General features: G+C 45.5%; 1 protein-coding gene across 13 annotated transcripts in view; it reads left to right on the top strand.

Moving 5' to 3' along the window:
• Positions 1–18,273, top strand: part of PARN (poly(A)-specific ribonuclease) — a 199,452-nt gene that overhangs the window by 131,778 nt on the left and 49,401 nt on the right. For 6 of the 13 annotated variants that reach the window (XM_060405995.1, XM_060405996.1, XM_060405993.1 and 3 more), the window contains one exon: positions 13,882–14,071. In XM_060405995.1, coding sequence (XP_060261978.1) covers positions 13,882–14,071 — 190 coding nt within the window. Of the gene's footprint in view, positions 1–3,696; positions 12,311–13,881; positions 14,072–15,191; positions 15,249–18,273 lie in introns of those variants that run through there. The other 7 variants (XM_042240571.1, XM_060405994.1, XM_042240569.2 and 4 more) reach the window with 3 other exon arrangements.

Below are 18,273 nucleotides of genomic sequence, written 5' to 3'. Positions count from 1 at the left end.
GAAAACAAAATGATTGTTCAGAATAATGTAGAGATCTTAATCACTTGAGACAGGAAAGCTAACCAGTGCCAATATCACATTTTAAAAGAAAAAAAGCCTTCCTTACTCTCCTGCTGGCAAAGAATTTCAGTTCTTTAAATGTTTAGGAGGGGCTTCCCTGGTGGCTCAGACAGTAAAGAATCTGCCAACAACGCAGGAGACCTGGGTTCAATCCCTGGACAAGGAAATGGCTACCCACTCCAGTATTCTTGCCTGGAGAATTCCATGGACAGAGGAGCCTGGTGGACTGTAGTCCATGGGGTTGCAAAGAGTTACACACTACGGAGCGACTAACACCTTCGCTTTAAACATGCAGGAGTCATGAAGAGCTTGTTATTTCTCTGAATTTGCAAGTTGCTGCTTACAGAAAGCAACTCCTCCCCAGATGGGAGAAGCTCAGTCTGGCTGGCTCAAAGGCAGGCACGCTCTCCCCGTCCCCTTCCTCTTCGCATCCCTCTCTTTCTCATCTCTGTCCTTTCCTTCCTTCCCCTGCCCTCCTGTACATGTATGTGTTTGACCCTGAGCTGCTTCGCCTGTTTCTGTTAGCTTAGCATCTTCCTGTCAGACCTGAATGCTGCCTGTAGGCCTGACCCCTGATGTCAGGAACCTCCGCCTCCTGTAACAGCAAGACAGACTTAAGGATGAAGAAAGTAAAAGAGGTGGAATAGCCTTCCTAAAATCCTGACGTCTACAGGGAAATGGTTGGGTGACTTAAAGGGAGGAAAATACAGTCTGTCTCCTGCATACGAACCTTCGAGTTGCAGACTTTTCAAAGACTTGAATGTGGACTCGCACGTCCAGTTACGTCAGATGTGAGTGAGCCTGCAGCTCGCGCTCCATCTGCTGCTGCTGACGACCTTCAGCCCTGCTGTCTCCTACCTCCTCTCCCTCCTCCAGTCTGTAACTCCTCTTGCCTGTTCACTCGATGCCAGTCCTTGTATACCAGCTGCTGTACTGTGCTAGGTTCTGTGTTGTAAGATTTAAAGTGTTTTTTTTGTGTGTGTTTGTTTTTTAATGTATTATTTGTGTGAAAATGTTATAAACCTATTACAGTATAGTATTATATAGCCAATTGTGTTAGTTGGGTTCATGGGCTAACTTTGTTGGACTTAGGAACAAATTGGACTAACACATGCATTTTTGGAATGAAACTCGTTCGTATGCAGGGGACTTACCTGTCAGTGTAGAATGAACGTGTTAAATGCCAAGCTGGAATGGGACTTTAAAACCCAAGTAATTCTCACTCAGTTTTGTGCTGCCCCTTTGGGCTGTTTGGTGAACTGTAGGGTTTTAACAGAGAGAACCTATCAGTGGAAAAAAATCAGTTGTCGGGCAGATAGTCTCAGCAAAGGCAAAGAGTAAAATTGATGTGGAAAATAAGGCTAACTTTATCATTTGTGGCTTATTTCCCCATCGGCGAAGCATGCGATTCTCTCTCTATACGCTCTTGACATCAGACGTTGCCGGTCATAACAAATACATTGCATGGTCCCAAGGCAGCCTGTGGTCTAAAGAGCAGATTCCATTCGTTTTGTTGTGAATCAGTTCTCCCTGCATAGAGACTGGACCCTAGTATAGCACAGCAGCTGGCATACAAGGACTGGCGTCGAGTAAACAGGTAAGAGTTACTGCCAGTGAGGGCTCTGTGCAGGCACTGAGGCCGCAGGCCTGAGTGTTAGAGCAGGTCGTCTTGGCATTTTTTCCTAATCTTTTTGGTGGTGACAGGTCTTATATGGGGTGTCCTGAAAACACTGAAGAGGCAAGTCACATCTGATGGAGATTTCAGAGGGTTCCACATCTGTAGGTGGATCGCAGTGGTGGGTGCGAGGGGGCTAGAAGGGAAGAAGGCAGGACGAGGAAGAGGGCTTGTTCATGGGTGGCATCACAATGCCCTCGGGAGAACCCTGAGAGGTTCCAGACCGGTAGCGCGGCAAGGAAGGGTTAACGGGAACCATACACGGAATTGCCCTGTGTACACTTTATACGGCATTTCTGTGACTCCTTTCTGGGTTGGGAGAGGCCCCTTTGGGGAACGGATGCCCTCCCTCCCAGGGGTAATGACTCACCCTGCAGGTGAGACAGCTCAGCCCTGCCTGCTGATAAGGGCCTGTCATTTTCATTCTCTCTCTCCTTCCCTCCTGGGTTTCACTTGGTTAATGAATAAGCTGAGTCACGAGGTGTAAGTAAATTCTTTTATCAAATGAAAACCACATCAAAACAGCCACAGAGAGACATGTAGTGAAAGTGTAAATATTGCGGCTCAGCATCTCCCACAGTATCTGGTTGGCTTATACACAAACAGACTTTTAAGCTTTTCAACTGTGGAAACCTTTAAATCTGAAAATGTGCTGCTCTGTCAGGCTTTCTGTAAACATGGTCTTGGGACGTAAAGAAAAGATGGTGCATTTATGTGTTATCACAATAGCGGTAATATTGTGGCAGATTTAATGCTTCATAAAGTGCTCAAACTGCCAAGGTCAGTAGTCCAAAAGTATTATCCTGCTGTACGTGGGGGACATTTCTATTTGGTGTATGTTTGCATCTGGCATCTGAAACATCACAGGAGAGAGTTAGTGAACCCTGCTTAACTCCAGCTGCACACCCAGCCACTGCCTCCACCCAGCAGTTCAGTTACATACGAACTCTGGCTGGTGAATAGGTTGTGTCCTAAAAGTCCTTTTGTTGATTAACCTTTTAGAACACAAAGCGCATTGTCTCACAGAAATGCCACTTTGAATGGTGGGTGTCAATGAGCTGTGGCTTGTTTCAAACTTCGGGTCAGGAAATCAGTGCTAGTTGACACCAGAATTTAAAAAGAAGGGAGAAAAGAAACAATAGGAAGCATCAGAGTGGGTTGGGTAGAAAAGGTGGGTCTCCTTTAGTGATACTGTTGCAATTTAAAACGTGCTGCACACTGTATGCCTTTAGACTGTGAAGGCGCCCTTGTAGGAGGAGGTTGTGTCAGTAGGGGGTTAAAACTGGCTGTTCACCACCACTCAGCACTGTGATGTCCGGCAGGGGACTTAACCCATCTGCGTCTCTTGTTTGGTCATATTCAAAATAGGGCTGTTTTGTAGAGGATAGGATTAGAGATGAAAGAGTCTATGTTAAGGTTAATATATTAGGGTATTATAAACTGTATGGTAATCTATTAGGACTCGAGCTCATATAGCATCTGGAACATGGTAACCCCTCTGTAAACCATGACTATTATTTATTTGTACTCCTCTGTGATATGTGCAGGCCTTAAAAACACTTATAAAAAATAGTATAACTAAAAACATGTACTATTTAGTTTTCCCTAGAGTGCAATTTATTCAGTATTCCTGACATTTAGGATCTGCCATTTCGCACATTCTAGGAGATCTTTGATTTTACTTTGAATTATTCCTGTGTAGTTGAGACATCAACCTTAATTTTTTCCCAAGAAGTGTGAAGAATGTTACAAATTACCTTAGCTCTTTCAGCTGTCTGTCAAGTTTGTCAGGACTGTTAAGTACGGAATTACTTCCTAACTTCCTAAGTGTTTTATCTTTAAAAAAAAAAAATTCTCTCTCTCTCTCTTTTTAAGTGACTCTCAATTCTAAATTTTTTTGGAACTCCGGCTGCTCCTGTTTGACTCCATCATAAAATCATCATTTTCTTGGCCCTCTGCAGGTTATTCAGCCTCTTTCAGCTTCTGTTTTTGTGTCTGTGAAAACAGAGCTCCTGCCCACCTTGCGGGATTGCTTTGAGGACAGAAAGAGCATGGGAGAGTTGGTTACTCTGCACAGAAGGCCACTGTCTCCGGTTGGACGCTTGTCATAGCACCATGGCCTCTTCTGCCCTTCTGTCCTCTCGGCCTCAGCCCCGGGGCACTCAGGGAGACCCCCTCCCTCCACCCAGGGAACCACCAGCTTCCTGGTGGGGCTTCCTACCCTGGCTTCACAAAGCTCTAACCCACTCCTCCCTCCACTCAGAAGTGGGGCCCCCACAGATGCTCTGGGCCCCACCTCCTCTCCAGGCCTCACATGGGCCCATATCCTCAGGCCCACCTGCAGCTTGTTTCCAACACCCTAAAAACCTGCCGAATCCTTTCCATCTTTTCGAAAGGACTCCTGATTCCAGTGCCCTTTGCTCCCAATGACTCCTCTTTTGCAAGTCCCAGGAGTCTGCAAGTATCATCCCTGCCATCTGCCCTCTGCTTCAGCTGTGGTCCCTGGTGACCTCTGTATCCTGAAGCCCCAGGGCCCTGTCCTCCTGCCTGGTCCCCAGCACACTGACCATTCTTCCCTTCTGGGCCCCACAGCCCCCGACTTCCTAGGTTAGTCCCCCTCCCCCTCAGGCCCTGCTCCTGCCATCTATAAGGTGAGTGTTGCTGTTTCTCAATGTCCCACTGGGACTTCTTTTCTCACTCCGCGCCTTCTCCATTCCTCCCGTTTTCCCTGTTGGTCGCAGTGACCTTGTAGACACATATCAGCTCACACTTGTACCCCCTCCAGGTGACTGAAGCCAGACTGTGGGTCCCGCTGCACGTGGCATGGGGTGCCCATCACCCAGGTTCACTGCAGGTCCTCCCCCCTCCCTCTGCAGTCTCCACTGTTAACGTCGTATTTCAGTTCCTCCATCCAGACCGTGTCTCCTTATCAGGTTGGTCGCTCCGTGCTACTCCTGCCTGGAACGCCCTTCCCCGTCCCCAGTGTCTTTTACTGTTTGCTCTCTCACCTTCAGTCTCAGGAAAGCCCGAGTGTCTTTTCCTTAGAGAAACGGTCCCTGTGTCCCAGGCTTGCCCAGCCAGCACTCCACTGGAAACTCCAGAGCGCATTTCTCACCCTCAGCACATGTGGGGCTCTGTGCCCTGTCCTGCCCTCCCAGCAAATACAAGGACCGGATCTCTGATTCAGCCCCAGTGGCCCAGGCATAGAAGATGATGTGTTTGTTCATCAGTGAATGGATAGATGGATAAATGAACAAGTGAGAGTTTAGTGTGTATTCACGCACAGGTGGAAGGGTGAATAAATGAACAAGCAGGAGCTAAATATGTTTGTTTGTAAAGCAGTCAGCAGAGTGCTTATATGTAGTAAGCACTCAATAAAGGGTGGCTTTATTTATTTTTAATTGACTTTTCAGCTAGGAACCATGGAAAGAAAAGAACCTCCCCTCCCCCCGTCCCTGCACCCGCCACCCGCAGGCTGGTTCATGGAAGCAGTGCTTCTTGGCGATGCCATTCAGTGAACGCAGAAGCAGTTGGCAGAGGCCCTGGGAGCTGGGAACTTAAGCGGTGGCCTCTTCCTCACTGTCAACCTTTTGCTCCTTGTGCTGAAATCTTTATTCCTCACCTAGAGCCCTGCCTCCCCGGTGCTCCCCTGCCAGTCCGTTCCTTTCCTTTTCTCCTCCTCCAGATTATGAGCTTCTTTTGTGAGGGGATCATTTGTCCCCTTCCATCATGCCCCGGTGCCTGACACAGAACCTGGAGCTGGTGTTTGTGGAGTGAATGAATGAGGTGCACGTTTCAGAAGCAGACTCTGGTGTCGCCAAGAGTGAGTGAAAATTAATTGACTAATTTCGGTTGCTTCAGTTTTTTTAAATTATGGTTCAGACTTTCTGATTTCACACTTGTCTTGTATGGTTGATGTATGGGTTCCTGTATAATCTATTTTATTTTCATGTTTTTTTTGCATGGGAAAGACCCCAATTCTAGACGGTAGTGCTATTGCATGAGCTGCTGCAGGCTTGGGTGTGTGAGGCCCCCTCACTTCCAGCCCCCTACGTGTGATGAGCTGCAGTTCGCTGAATCTGTGTCTCTGTAGGATGCTTTAGACACAGTTCTTTTAGTCTGAACTCTGATTTATCCACAATAGCCTCATTAATTAAGCAGCTACTGTGTGGTAGGCCCTGTGCTAAGAGCGCTGCCCTTCCTAATAGCTTTCTGAGATGGGTAAATAGGCCCCATTTGATGGATAAAGAGAGGGAAGCCCAGGGAGGCCTGGTGACTTGCCTCAGGCAAGTAAAGATTTGGGCAGAATTTGAACCCAGGCCTCTGCGGCCTCAGAACCTGTGGTTTTTCCCACTTGACTTCATGGCCTCCCCCTGTGTAGATCTGAAGTAAATGTCGCCATATCTACACATCAGCATTCGTCCAGTTTGTGGAAAGTGTTTTCTTCTCCACTTCCTTGGCCTTCATTAGAGACCGTGAGGTGAAAGGCGCTGTGGGAGCCACGGGCAGAATGAGGGGGTGACGTGGAGGAGCACGGCGCAGGCGGGCTCGTAGGTGGCGGAACCAGGACGGGACCCACTTCCTCTCTGGTGCCCGTCGAGTTTTGACGGGGCTCCCAGTGCCCACCCTCACGGTGCCGAGGACCCAGTGGGGTGGGGTGCAAGCCCGGTTCTGTGAGCGCTCAGCTGCTCTTTCTCTCACACTCTGCCCTTTACATCTTTTCAAGCATCGTGGCCTGAGCCTGCTTCCCTGGCCCTAGTCCATTTCTTTCCTGAGTGTCTCATGTCGGGTGCTGTGATGGAGGCCGGGGGAAAGCAGAGGTGGATGAAACCAGTGCCCCTCTGCCTCTTTTTTTTTTTAAAATATTGATCTATTTAATTGATTGTGCTAGGTCTTAGTTGTGACATTCAGGGTGTAGTTCCCTGCCCAGGAATCAAACCTGGGTACCCTACGTTGGGAGTGTGGAGCCTTAGTGACTGGACCACGAGGAGAGACGGACTACCGGCCCCTGTCCCCGCCTCTTACTCCATTATGTCCTCTCTTACAGGGCTTGTGTCTTTTTCACGTGCCTTAGTATTCATTCTTTAGCCTTAGTACTTTATTTTTTATTTTGTTTCTTTTTTTTTTTTTTTTGGCTGCACTGCAAGGCTTGTGGGATCTTCGTGTCCCAACCAGGGATCGAATGCAAACTCTCAGCAGTGGAAGCATGGAGTCCTAACCACTGGACTGCCAGGGAAGTCCCTAGCCTTAGTACTTTAAAAGCAAGCAAACAAACAGAAACCCTTCATTGGGTGAGTAGGCACTGTGTGAGGAGCAGCAGACAAGGAATCACAGGTTCTGGGTCCTGACCCTGTGTCCGGGGCCGGTGTGTTGGCCCCGCCGAGGCTGCTGTAAGGGCCATCACCATCCGTTTCCCGGTGTTGCTGTGAGGCTCAGGGGTGGTGACGTGCGTGGGCTGCCACTGCCCAGAGAGAGCCAGCCCTTCAGAGTCAGAGTTCACTCCTCTTGTGTCTAGCCCCAGACTCTCTGTCCCCTGATCAGCCTTCATCACGGAACTTTTAACTGAAGATATGAATATGTGTCCTGGTTCTGGCTTTCTCCTCTTGAAACAAGCTGCCAACAGATACAGAAGCTGTGCTTCTTCCCTCCCTCCATAATCTTCATTTAAATTCCTGCCAGAGTACCATGGGAGAACCTAGGCGCTACAGATGAGTAAAGTACTATCCCTTCCCTCACAGAGCGCCTGGCCCCATTGGGAACACACGTGGGAAGAAGTCAGAGTTGAGGGAGGGCTGCACTGAGTTAAACGCCCTGACGTCCTCTCGCAGGCTGGCACTTTATCTTGAAGACTCTGCAGGGTTTTATAGACGAGAATGGACTGGTGAGGGTAAAACAGGGCTGTTTGTGTCCTGGGCGGCTGCCCACTCTCACCTGTTGGACACCCTGGAAATAGCTGTACTGCACATGCTTCTGACAGAGCACCAAGCCCTGCGAGCACCTTATCTGCCTAGTTCCTTAGATGGGTTGAACGTAGGCAAATATTCCTGCTGACCATTATTAGGGTTGAGTGTTTTTGTAAAGGCCTTCCCAGGTGGCTCAGAGGTAAAGAACCTCCCTGCCAGTGCAGGAGACGAAGGAGACGTGGGTTTGATCCCTGGGTCAGGAAGATCCCCTGGAGAAGGAAATGGCTACCCACTCAGTATTCTTGCCTGGAGAATCCCATGGACAGAGGAGCCTGGCAGGCTATAGTCCATAGGGTCGCAAAGACTAGGACATGGCTGAGCTTGCACACACTTTTTTTTTTTATAAAGTTGACTGTCTCCTTGAAAACCCAAACTGGATCCAATCGTGTAGAACACGAGAAAACTTCTCAATCCGATATGTTCTCATGTAAATAAGCAAGCAAATACAAAGCAGCGTCGGGTGCCCTCCTGGTGCGGGTTGAAAGCCCAGAATGAGGACACAGTGGTGCAGGGCCCCAGGCCGGCGGCCGACGGAGGGGTCAGGAGAGGCCGTGAAGGGCATCGGAAGTGGGCATCTTCAAGGATTAAAGCACACGTTGGCGGGTGGGGCGAAGGGTCTGGGCCTGCAAAGCTGGCAGAGGTCACTCTCAGCACACGTCACTTCTGGTGGGAGGTGAACATACCAGGTTATCACAGAGAGATCCTTCTGCTTTGTACACAACTCTGTTGTATGGAGAGGTGGCTGGACTCTGAGGCTCTCGCAGACAGAGGCGCCTGCCTGTGTTAACTCCAAATGACATGGTGTGGGACCCTTCCAGTGCACATGGTGTCATGAAAAGAATGCAGCTTTGGTTTGGATCCCAAAGTTTGTCATCTTCAGGACCTTGAACCCATCACTTCTTCTGAGCTTCAGTGTCCTTATCTATAAAGTCAGGATAATCCTTACAGGATTTTTCCGTACCTGGCAGAATAAGTAACCAGTAAATAGTTCCCTTTCTCGTAACTATCGGATGGATAAGCATAGGTGATTCCCATAGAAACTGACTGAGAACCTAATGTTGGCTGAGGGTAGCCACTGCAGAAAACGCAGGACTGATGGTGGTAACTGCTTTAGAAGTTTCCTGATGTTCCCAACCGCCGCCCCCTCCTAGCCATTGCTGCAATAAAATGATTGCAGCAGCTTGATAACAGACTGCACAAGTGTCCTCAGCTTCCCCAGGGAAGGTCTGAGAAGCCCGGTGTGTCAGCACCCCCGTGCTTGGCTACAGCACTCCAACCATGCAGGGACACCTCCTTATCACCGGAGACATTGAAACTAGAGAAACTCTTAACCTCCTACAAGAGACCTTCAAACTTGGCCTCAGAAACAGCCCTTAGGGGTTGGACCGAGAAAGCCTAACCAATGTGTTTACAATGTAGTGAACCTCTGTGAAACCACTACTCAACCAGAAGAGCTAAAATACCGTTAGTAAATTATAACAAGAATCTGCTGTTCCTCCACATCCCAAACCTGATTCCTGGTGGAGGAGCGTGGAAATGGGGAACCACTCTCATAAAAGTCACGTTGATCCTTTTCTTGCTTTCTTGATGCTCTGTGCCTCTCTAGCCTCAGACTCACTCTCGCTCTCCCCTCTTTCCCCTCTGTCTCCTGTTCCCCCCGCCTTCCCTGCCTCCTTCTCCCTCTACAGATCTACAAAATGACGCCTTAGTTAAGTGCTCGTAATTTGCCTTTCCCTGAGGTTGAGCAGGGAATTATTCTATATTTATTCTATAATTCTATAATTCTATATTCTATAGAATATTCTATAATTATTGGCATTTTATGCTCCCTTTTCTGTGAGATGACTGGGTGTGCTTTTTGTGTCTTTTGCCCATTTCTCTGTTGGGTCCTCTCTCACTGATTTGTAGGCGTTTTTATGTATTCTGGTGCTAATCCTCCATCAGTTGCACATGTTAGAAATATCTCCTCCCAGCATGTAGATTGTCTTTGCCCTCTTCAGAGTCTCTTCTGACGGACACAAGTTTTCATATTAATGTAAGCCAAACTTATTGATCTTTTCTTTATGCTTAACATTTTTTTTGTATCATCATAAATTCTTTCCTACTTCAAGCTCAGGAAGAGATATTCACTTCTATTTTCTTTGCAAGTTTTCAAAGTTTGCTTTTGACATTTAAGTGGTTCATCCATCTGGAGTTGATTTTTTGGCCTGGTGTGAGTAAGAATCCAGTTTTTTTTTCCTTTTCTTCCCGTGGATAAACAATTTTTCCAACTTTTCCTTTTGCACGCCGTCATGCTGCCTCTGTCGGATATCAGAGTTTCATAGATGCCTAGATCTGTTTCTAGGCTCTCCTGTGCCATCGGTCAGTTTATCTCTGTACCATTACGGCACTGTCTTAAGTACTACAGGTTTACAATAAGCTTTTTAGCTAGCCAAGGAAGTCCCCCTGTCTTATTCTTCTTCAGAAATGTTTGGGCTATTATTGGCCCATTTGTCTTCCATTTAAAATTTGGAATTGGACCTTTGAAATGCCACAGAATGATTGAGATGTAATTTATATACCATGAAATACACATCCACTGTTCTGTTGGCCAGGGCTTTGTTTTAACAAACGCACACCATGGTGTAACCTCCACCGCAGGCAAGACACAGAGGGCAGTTGCATCACTCCCAGAATTCCCTCGCCTCCTTGGTGGTTGGCTTCATCCCCCCAGCCCCCGGCTACCGCTGCTCAGTGTTCTGCTGAGATTTTTCTTAATCTCTTTAAAATTTTTTTCAATGTTTTTATTAAAGTGGAATTTTAAAAATTGGAATTGCATCCCATCTATAGATCAATTTAGGAAGGTCTCTATGTCTTACATTGTCTTCTTGTGAATGTAATATAGCTCTTGACCTAGTTGGAGAGATCTTTTACTTGATTATAATGGAAGGGTCTACATTTTTAGGAAAAAAAAAAATCTAAACATTGTAAGTAGTTCTTTAAAAGTCCTCTTCAAGGAAGCATTTTATGAGATAATCCTCAATCTAAATGGACACAGAAATACACAAGTATATGTCAGACTTGTGGCAATGTTATATTTTTTAAAATGCTCACATGTTGGTTCTAAACCAGCTTTGTCGCTTGCTCTACAAGACTGTAAGCAGACATGCGTGGCTCCTTGAATGTTCAGCCTCTTTATCTGTGTGATGACTAGAACGTCTCTTCCCTGTGGGGTGGTTGTGAAGATTAAATGCTTCAAGACAGGGCGCCCAGCTCAGCGAAGCTGTGGGTGGGTGAAGTCTGCAGGAGAGGAGGTGCTCTTGTTCACCCACAGGGAGCCGGGGAAGGCCCTCACCGTGTTTGGTTTCACAGTGGCTTCAACAGAGTGGCATGGCCGAAAGATGGCCTTGAAGCATTTCCCTGACAAATTTGGAAAAGGTTAGTGTTACCAAGCCTCCTGCTCCACGCCGCTTCTGACAGGCGAGCTGGAATCACTGAAGGACGCAGCTGACAGCCAATTCATTTTGCTGATTCATCCATTAGAGGGGTGGCTCTGCGCCAGAGCTGGCTTCCAGATTAAAGGCTGAGAGCTGCAAAGCTGCTGGGACTTGAAGGAATGCTGGTAAATTATTGCCATGTGAAGGCCAGCAGTGAAAAGGGGATTGTTATTTGTTTCCCCCTTTAAGCGCTCCTCGTTCCAAATGTGCTCAGATAAATTCCCCATCATGATCAGGGAGCTTTTGAAGCATTTGTCCGTGGGGCTGGGACCCAAATTACTGGAAGCAGTCGGATGCTGTTAAGCAGATCATCTTGGCTCCTTTATGACCTTATCATCACCTTTGCTTTCATGGGGAACGTTGACTCAAGCCTCCTCTTTGACTCGGTAGTCCAAACTAAACTCGAGAGAGGTGTTGCGGCATATGTCTTCCCTTGGGGACACGCTTCAGAATAACCCTGCCTGAGTAAGGAGTGAGACCTAAAGAGGAAAATCCAGCAGATGCTCACTTGCCAATGACTGGTACAGAATAAGCATGTAGAGTCTGTGGGTTCACATTATCCATCACACTGAGAGGTGAACTGTCGTATAGTAGGTCGTCTCAGGCTTCCATAACTCTGCGTGAAGCTTGTGTGGGAGAAGGTGGGCTCGAGAGGTGGAGACTGTGTCTTGTTCTACCAGATGTCTAGCATGGTCCCTGGGACGGACAGACACTTAGTGAGCAATTGCTGGGTGGAGGCATGGATGGATGATGTTGGTTGGATGTACAGATTGTGAGGCAGTTAGATGAACGAGCTGAGAAAGTCAGACGTGCAGTCCTTTGGAAGCTAGAAAAGTAACCGTCCCGAGGAATAGGATTTTCAGCAGAGGATACTGTTTCTGCAGTTCTCTGATCTGAGTGACTTTGGTCGATAGCATATCTGCAGAACTGATTGCTTTCTGTTTATCTCCTTGTGAGTGAGTCAGAGCATGCTGTTTTGAGCTCACGTTTCACTAACTCACTCTACTCCCTTGGGACAGTGTGAAAGTTCTTTAATACCTTTAGGGTTTGTTCCTCCCACCCCCACCCTACCCTCTTTAACTCTAGAGTGAATATTTGAAAAGTACAGCAAACTTCTTAATTTAAAAAAAAAATAAATAAAGAATGGGAGTCTTTCCTTATTTTTCTTGTTGCTGTTTTATTTTGCTTTTGCTCTTCAGATGGCTAAGCATTTAAGGCATGACATTCTATAAACTACTATTGTGCTGAGGAGTTTTAGGCAAATCCAGTCTGTTTGGAGTGAAGCTGGTTGCGTCAGATATGCAGGGGGTATCTGCGTCTCATCTAGGTGTCTTGTCCCTGTGGTTCAAGGTCCCTGGAGTACTGGAGTCCCTTTTCCAGTTCTGATGTGTCCATCATCACCTGCTACATTTATTCACATAATATTTACTGGGAACCACTCTATATGGCTCAGACAGTAAAGAATCCACCTGCAACTCAGGAAACCCCTGTTCAATCCCTGGGTCAGGAAGATTCCCTGGAGAAGGGCATGGCAACCCATTCCAGTATTCTTGCCTGGAGAACTCCCATGGACAGAGGAGCCTGGTGAGCTACAGTCCATGGGATTGCAAAGAGTCAGACATGACTGAGCAACAAACATTCACTTCCTTCACTCTGTACCAAGAAGTCGCTGAAAATAGGTACACAGACTATTTCAGACATGATGGTGCTTTTCCAGCAGCACAGGTCCCAGGTCTGCTCCCGCAGCTCCCTGCCAGCACGGCCCAGCCCTTGCTGTCTCGCTGCTAGTGGGGGTAATAACCAGTGGATGGGGAATGTTTGCTCACACTGCAGAAGCCAGAGCAGCACAAGGGGCCCATCCATACCATTTTTGTGGGTCCTCACTCCCAGGCCACTCCCGTGTTCCAGCCCCCAGCCTCCGAGAAAGAGGCAGGAAGACAGTCCTGGCCTTATCACCCATTAACACCCAAAAGGGAACAAGCTCTGGCTCTCAAGAACTCCTGCCAGAAGCACATTACAGAGAATTAACAGGCTTTAAGAAGAGAAAGAGAAGAGGCAGGTCTCAAATATTGTGGGACTGTCTTGAATCTGCAGAGTCCAAAGGGAAGCACAGACCTTTGAGAAGGGCCCTGGCCTTAGGGTCCAAGCAGCCTGGTTTTCCTCCCTGCCGTTGGTGCAGCGTGGCCTGCGGCAGCCCCAGCTTACTTATAATCAGTAAAGGTGACTTCTCCCTTGTAAGTGTGCTGTGAAGGTTAGACGTCACGTATGCAGAGCACCAGGCACAGGTGTGCAGTAGACCTACGGGGATCAGCACTGCTGTCCAGATTGCTTTTCTTGTCATCTTTATTTTCACAACAGTTTTCCCTTGGCGATTTGGTTTTGTTTTTCATTTTCTTACTCTGAAAATGAGTACTTTTCAGGCACTAATGTTACCTGCAGATATTCTGAAAATTAATGTCTTGCTCACATCCTTCTGGTTCTTTATAGTTTATAGAGCACTTTCACACTGTAAGGGAGGCTGGGGAGCAGGACTCTCTTCTCCAGGTGAGGAGACTCAGACGGGGAGAGCTGTGGGATATTCCCAAAGCCATCTGGCTTCTAAATGGCAGACCTGACCTCAGGGTTCCTTTGATGACCTCAAGCCACTTTTCCAACATGCTGGGGCCAGGCCAGACCCTTTGTTAAGGATTTGTTCTTTTCCTTGTAGCTGTCAATACCAGCAAGTATGCAGAGAGCTATCGCATCCAGACCTATGCTGACTATGTCGGGAAAAAGCGAGAGGAGAAGCAGATGAAGAGAAAGTGGACAGAAGATAGTTGGAAGGAGGTTGAGCCAAAGCGGCTAAACACGCAGTGCGTCTCCTACGGTTTGCAGAATCACCATTACCACGCCAACAGGTAAGAGTTCTTGGCTGTTGATTTGAAGAGCATTGCGTCATCCTAGCAAAGTTCTTATTTGTTTCTTGTGGGACTAAGAGTAGTAAATCTGACTTGTGAGAAAGGCTTTTTCTGACTGTTCACATAATATCAGAAGTTACTACTCCCTTAATTCCATCTGTACTGTATAGACCATTTCAGCTAACATCCTCAAAACCCCAGTGAGGCAGAAAAGGGGATATATCTTATTTCCATCTTAGGGGTGAAGAAACAGGGGCTCCGTGACTTGGCCACCACTCAGTGAGTGAGCCAGGGTCAGAGCTGAACTCTCCCACGTCGGACCTCTTCCTCTCCCCAGACTGCCACGGTGCTTCTGGCTGAGCTTCTGAGCCCCTTCCGTGTCCCCCGCAGACACTGAACCACATGCCTGCTGTGGAAGGAGAACTTGACACATGCTTCTGTTACTTACCTGTAATCCTATAGTACTTTCAGAAGATGAATACTCGTGACATTTTAGGATCTTTGTGAAACTATAAAACATAAATACCATAGAAAGTGGTGGTGGGGGAGAAGGGGGAGTTCAGTGTAGAAAATTATAAAGATGAGAAAAGTGAATCAGCAAAGAAAAAATTAGCCATAATCCCACCTCCCAGAAGCAATCTCTGTTAATATTTTGGATTGCCTTCCATACTTTTAAAATGGTTTTTAGGGATTTTTAAAATTGAGGTATAATAAACATATGATAAAATGTGCTAATCTAAAATACTTAATTAGTTCAAAGAGTTTTAATAGTTATATATACCCATTTGACCACCACTCGAAGCAAGATGTTAGAACATTTCTATCTCCCACCTCAAATTTTTGTTGTGTCTCTTTTCAAGCAACTCCAAGCCCCCACTATCCTAAGCTGCTATTTCAAATTTCTATCACTGTGGATTAATTTTGATTATTCTTAGAATGTATAAAAAATGTAATCACTCAGTGTTGTAGTTGGCTTCTTTCACTTAACATCTTTTTGAAATTCACCCTTAGTGTTGTATGTATCAAGAGTTCGTTAATTTTTATTTTCAGTAGTATTTGATTGTATGAATATACAGTATTTGCCTTTTCATCTGTTGGTGGACATTTGGTTTGTTTCCAGGTGGGACTGTTATAAATCAGGCTGCTGTGAACATTTCTGTAAAAAAAATTTTTGTGGGTATGTGTTTTCATTGCTCTTGAGTAAATATCTAAGGTTAGAATTGTTGGTTCTTAGGATATGTGTATGTTAAATTTTATCGGAGCTGCCAAACAGTTGTCCAAAGTGGATGTTCCATTTTATACTCCCCTAGCTGGAACGCTATCTGGACACTCCAGTTGTTCCACATCCTTGGCAGCACTTCGTATTATCAGCCTTTTTTAGCCATTCTAGAAGATACAAGATGGTATTGCATTGGGATTTTAATTTGCGTTTCTCTGGTTAACCGCCTTTTTGTGTGCTTCCTAACCATTCAGATATCTTCTGTGTGAGGTAGATATATAAGTCTCTTGCCTCTTTTTACTGTAGATTGTAGGAGTTCTTTTATATATTCTGGATCCACACATCCTCTGTCAAATATTTGTGCTGAAGTACATTTTATTTGAGTTTGGGGTAGTGTATTCATTTTTTAGTGATGTATTTTGATGAGCAGATTTTTTAGTGCTGATGAAGTCCTGTTAATAATTGTTTTTTAATGGTTGGTGGATTTTTCCCTGTCCCTAAACTCTGTCTACCTAAGGTTGCAATAATTTTCTAGAAACTTGTCTTCTGGAAGGTTTATAGTTTTAGCTTTTACATTTAACCTTGAGCCATTTCAAATGAATTTTGTATGAGATAGGAGTCAGGGTTTATTTTTTTCCATATGGACATCTAGTTGTTCTGGCAGCATTTGTTAAAAAGACTTTTTCTTTCCTTTTAAATTGACTTGGCACTTTTGTCAAAAATAAATTGACCATGTATGTCTAGGTCTATTTCTGGATCCTTCTGTTCCACTCATATTTATACCTGTTCTTATGCCAATACCACGCTTTCTTATTTCTGACTTTATAGTAAGCTTTCCTGATAACTCAATTGGTAAAGAATCTACCTGCAATGCAGGAGACCCCAGTTCGATTCCTGGGTTGGGAAGATCCACTGGAGAAGGGATAGGCTACCCACTCCAGTGTTCTTGGGATTCCCTTGTGGCTCAGCTGCTAAAGAATCTGCCTGTAATATGGGAGACCTGGGTTCGATCCCTGGGTTGGGTAGATCCCCTGGAGAAGAGAAGGGCTTCCCACTCCAGTATTCTGGCCTGGAGAATTCCATGGACTGTATAGTCCATGGGGTCGCAAAGAGTTGGACACAACTGAGTGACTTTCACTTTCAAAATCAGGTAGCATAAACCCACCAACAATTGTTCTTTTTTGTATTGTTTTGGCTCTTCTAGATCCTTTGTATTCCACAAAAAATAATTTTTTTAAAAACTTTTTCTGTGTTGGATCTTCGTTGGGGCATGCAGGCTCTCTCTAGTTGCAGTGTGTGGGCTTCTCTTGTGGAGCACGTGCTCTAGAGCATCTGGGCTCAGTAGTTATGTTCATTTTCCCCTAAATATTTATATTATTTATGTAATCATAGGTAGAATTGTTTGTTTCATTTTCAAATTGTCTGCTGCTTCTATATGGATATATAATTAATTCTTCAATATATATAGTGAAGTCTTATATATATTGATCTTATATCCCTTCAGCCTTTTAAAATTTGCTTATTCTGATAGGTTGGGTTTTTTCTTAATATTCTGCAGGGTTTTTCATTTGTGCAGTCATGTTGGCATACTAATAATAGTCTTATCTCTTTTCCAATCTTCGTGTCTTTTATCTTTTTCTTGCTTTATTGTACCAACTAGCACCGTTAGTATATTGTTAAAGTGGGAAGAGTAGATATCCTTTCCTTGCTTACAGTATTAGTTCAGTGTTGCCCCTTGATCTATGATTGATAGGCTGTTCACAAGTCTTTTTTCAGGTTGAGAAAGTTACCCTCCATTTCCAGTTTGCTACGACTTTTGTATCATGAATAGATGTTGGATATTTTCAGGTACTCTTTCTGTATCTTTTTGCCTCTTTAATTTTTTTACCTTTATTTATTTATTTATTTATTTTGACTGCATTGGGTCTTTGTTGCTGCATGCAGGCCTTTTCTCTAGCTGCAGTGGGCGAGGGCTCCTCTTTATTGCGCTGTGCAGGCTTCTCATTGTGGTGGCTTCTGTGGTTGCAGAGCACAGGCTGTAGAGCTGGAGGGCTCAGTAGTCGTGGCTCATGGGCTCTAGAGCTCGGGCTCAGTAGTCGTGGCACACAGGCTTAGTTGCTCTATGGTATGTGGAATTTTCCTGGAGGGGGATGAAGCCCATGTACCACCAGGGAAGTCCTATCTTTCAAAATTGTCATATGGTTTTGCCCTTTGTTAATATTTTGAATGACATTGGTTGGCTTTTGAATGCTTAATCAGGTTTGCATTCCTGAGAGGAATCCAGCTGGGTCGTGGATTGGGTCTATCGGTCATGGACCCAGTACATCCACTGGGTTATGATGTATCAACACTCCTTTTTACATGTTGCCGGATTTTAATATATTGTTAATTATTTCTATATCTTTGTTCATGAGGAATATTAGATTATAGTTTGCTCTTTTTTTATATCTTCGTCAAGTTTTGGTATCAGGATACTGCTGACCTCATATAGTTTAGAAGTTCCTCTTCTGTTATTTGGTGACAGTGTATGTATGATTTGAGGGGAGGGGGGCATTGGTTAAATTAATGGTCAAGTTTACCTTTTAGCTCAGTTGGTAAAGAATCTGCCTGCAGTGCAGGAGACCCGGGTTCGATCCCTGGGTTGGGAAGATCCCCTGGAGAAGGAAATGGCAACCCACTCCAGTATCCTCGCCTGGAAAATCTCATGGACAGAGGAGCCTGGTGGGCTGCAGCCCATGGTGTCACAAAGGGTCGGGCATGACTGAGCGACTAACACTTACTTACTTATACTAGTGAAGACATCTGGTCATAAGGGTTTCTTATGAAAATAGTTTCTGATGGTGAACTGAATTTCTTTAATAGATACGGGTCTATTATTTCTTATATCGCTTTATGAATTTGTGTTTTCCAAGGAATACTCTGTTTAAGTTGTCAAATTTATTAGCGTAAAATTATTAGCTGAAAATATTCCCTTAAGGGACTT

The sequence above is a fragment of the Ovis aries genome, chromosome 24 (genome assembly GCF_016772045.2).
Source record: "Ovis aries strain OAR_USU_Benz2616 breed Rambouillet chromosome 24, ARS-UI_Ramb_v3.0, whole genome shotgun sequence".
Taxonomy (NCBI): domain Eukaryota; kingdom Metazoa; phylum Chordata; class Mammalia; order Artiodactyla; family Bovidae; genus Ovis; species Ovis aries.
The sequence above is the reverse complement of the archived record's forward strand: the minus strand, read 5'-3'. Positions and strand labels throughout refer to the sequence as shown.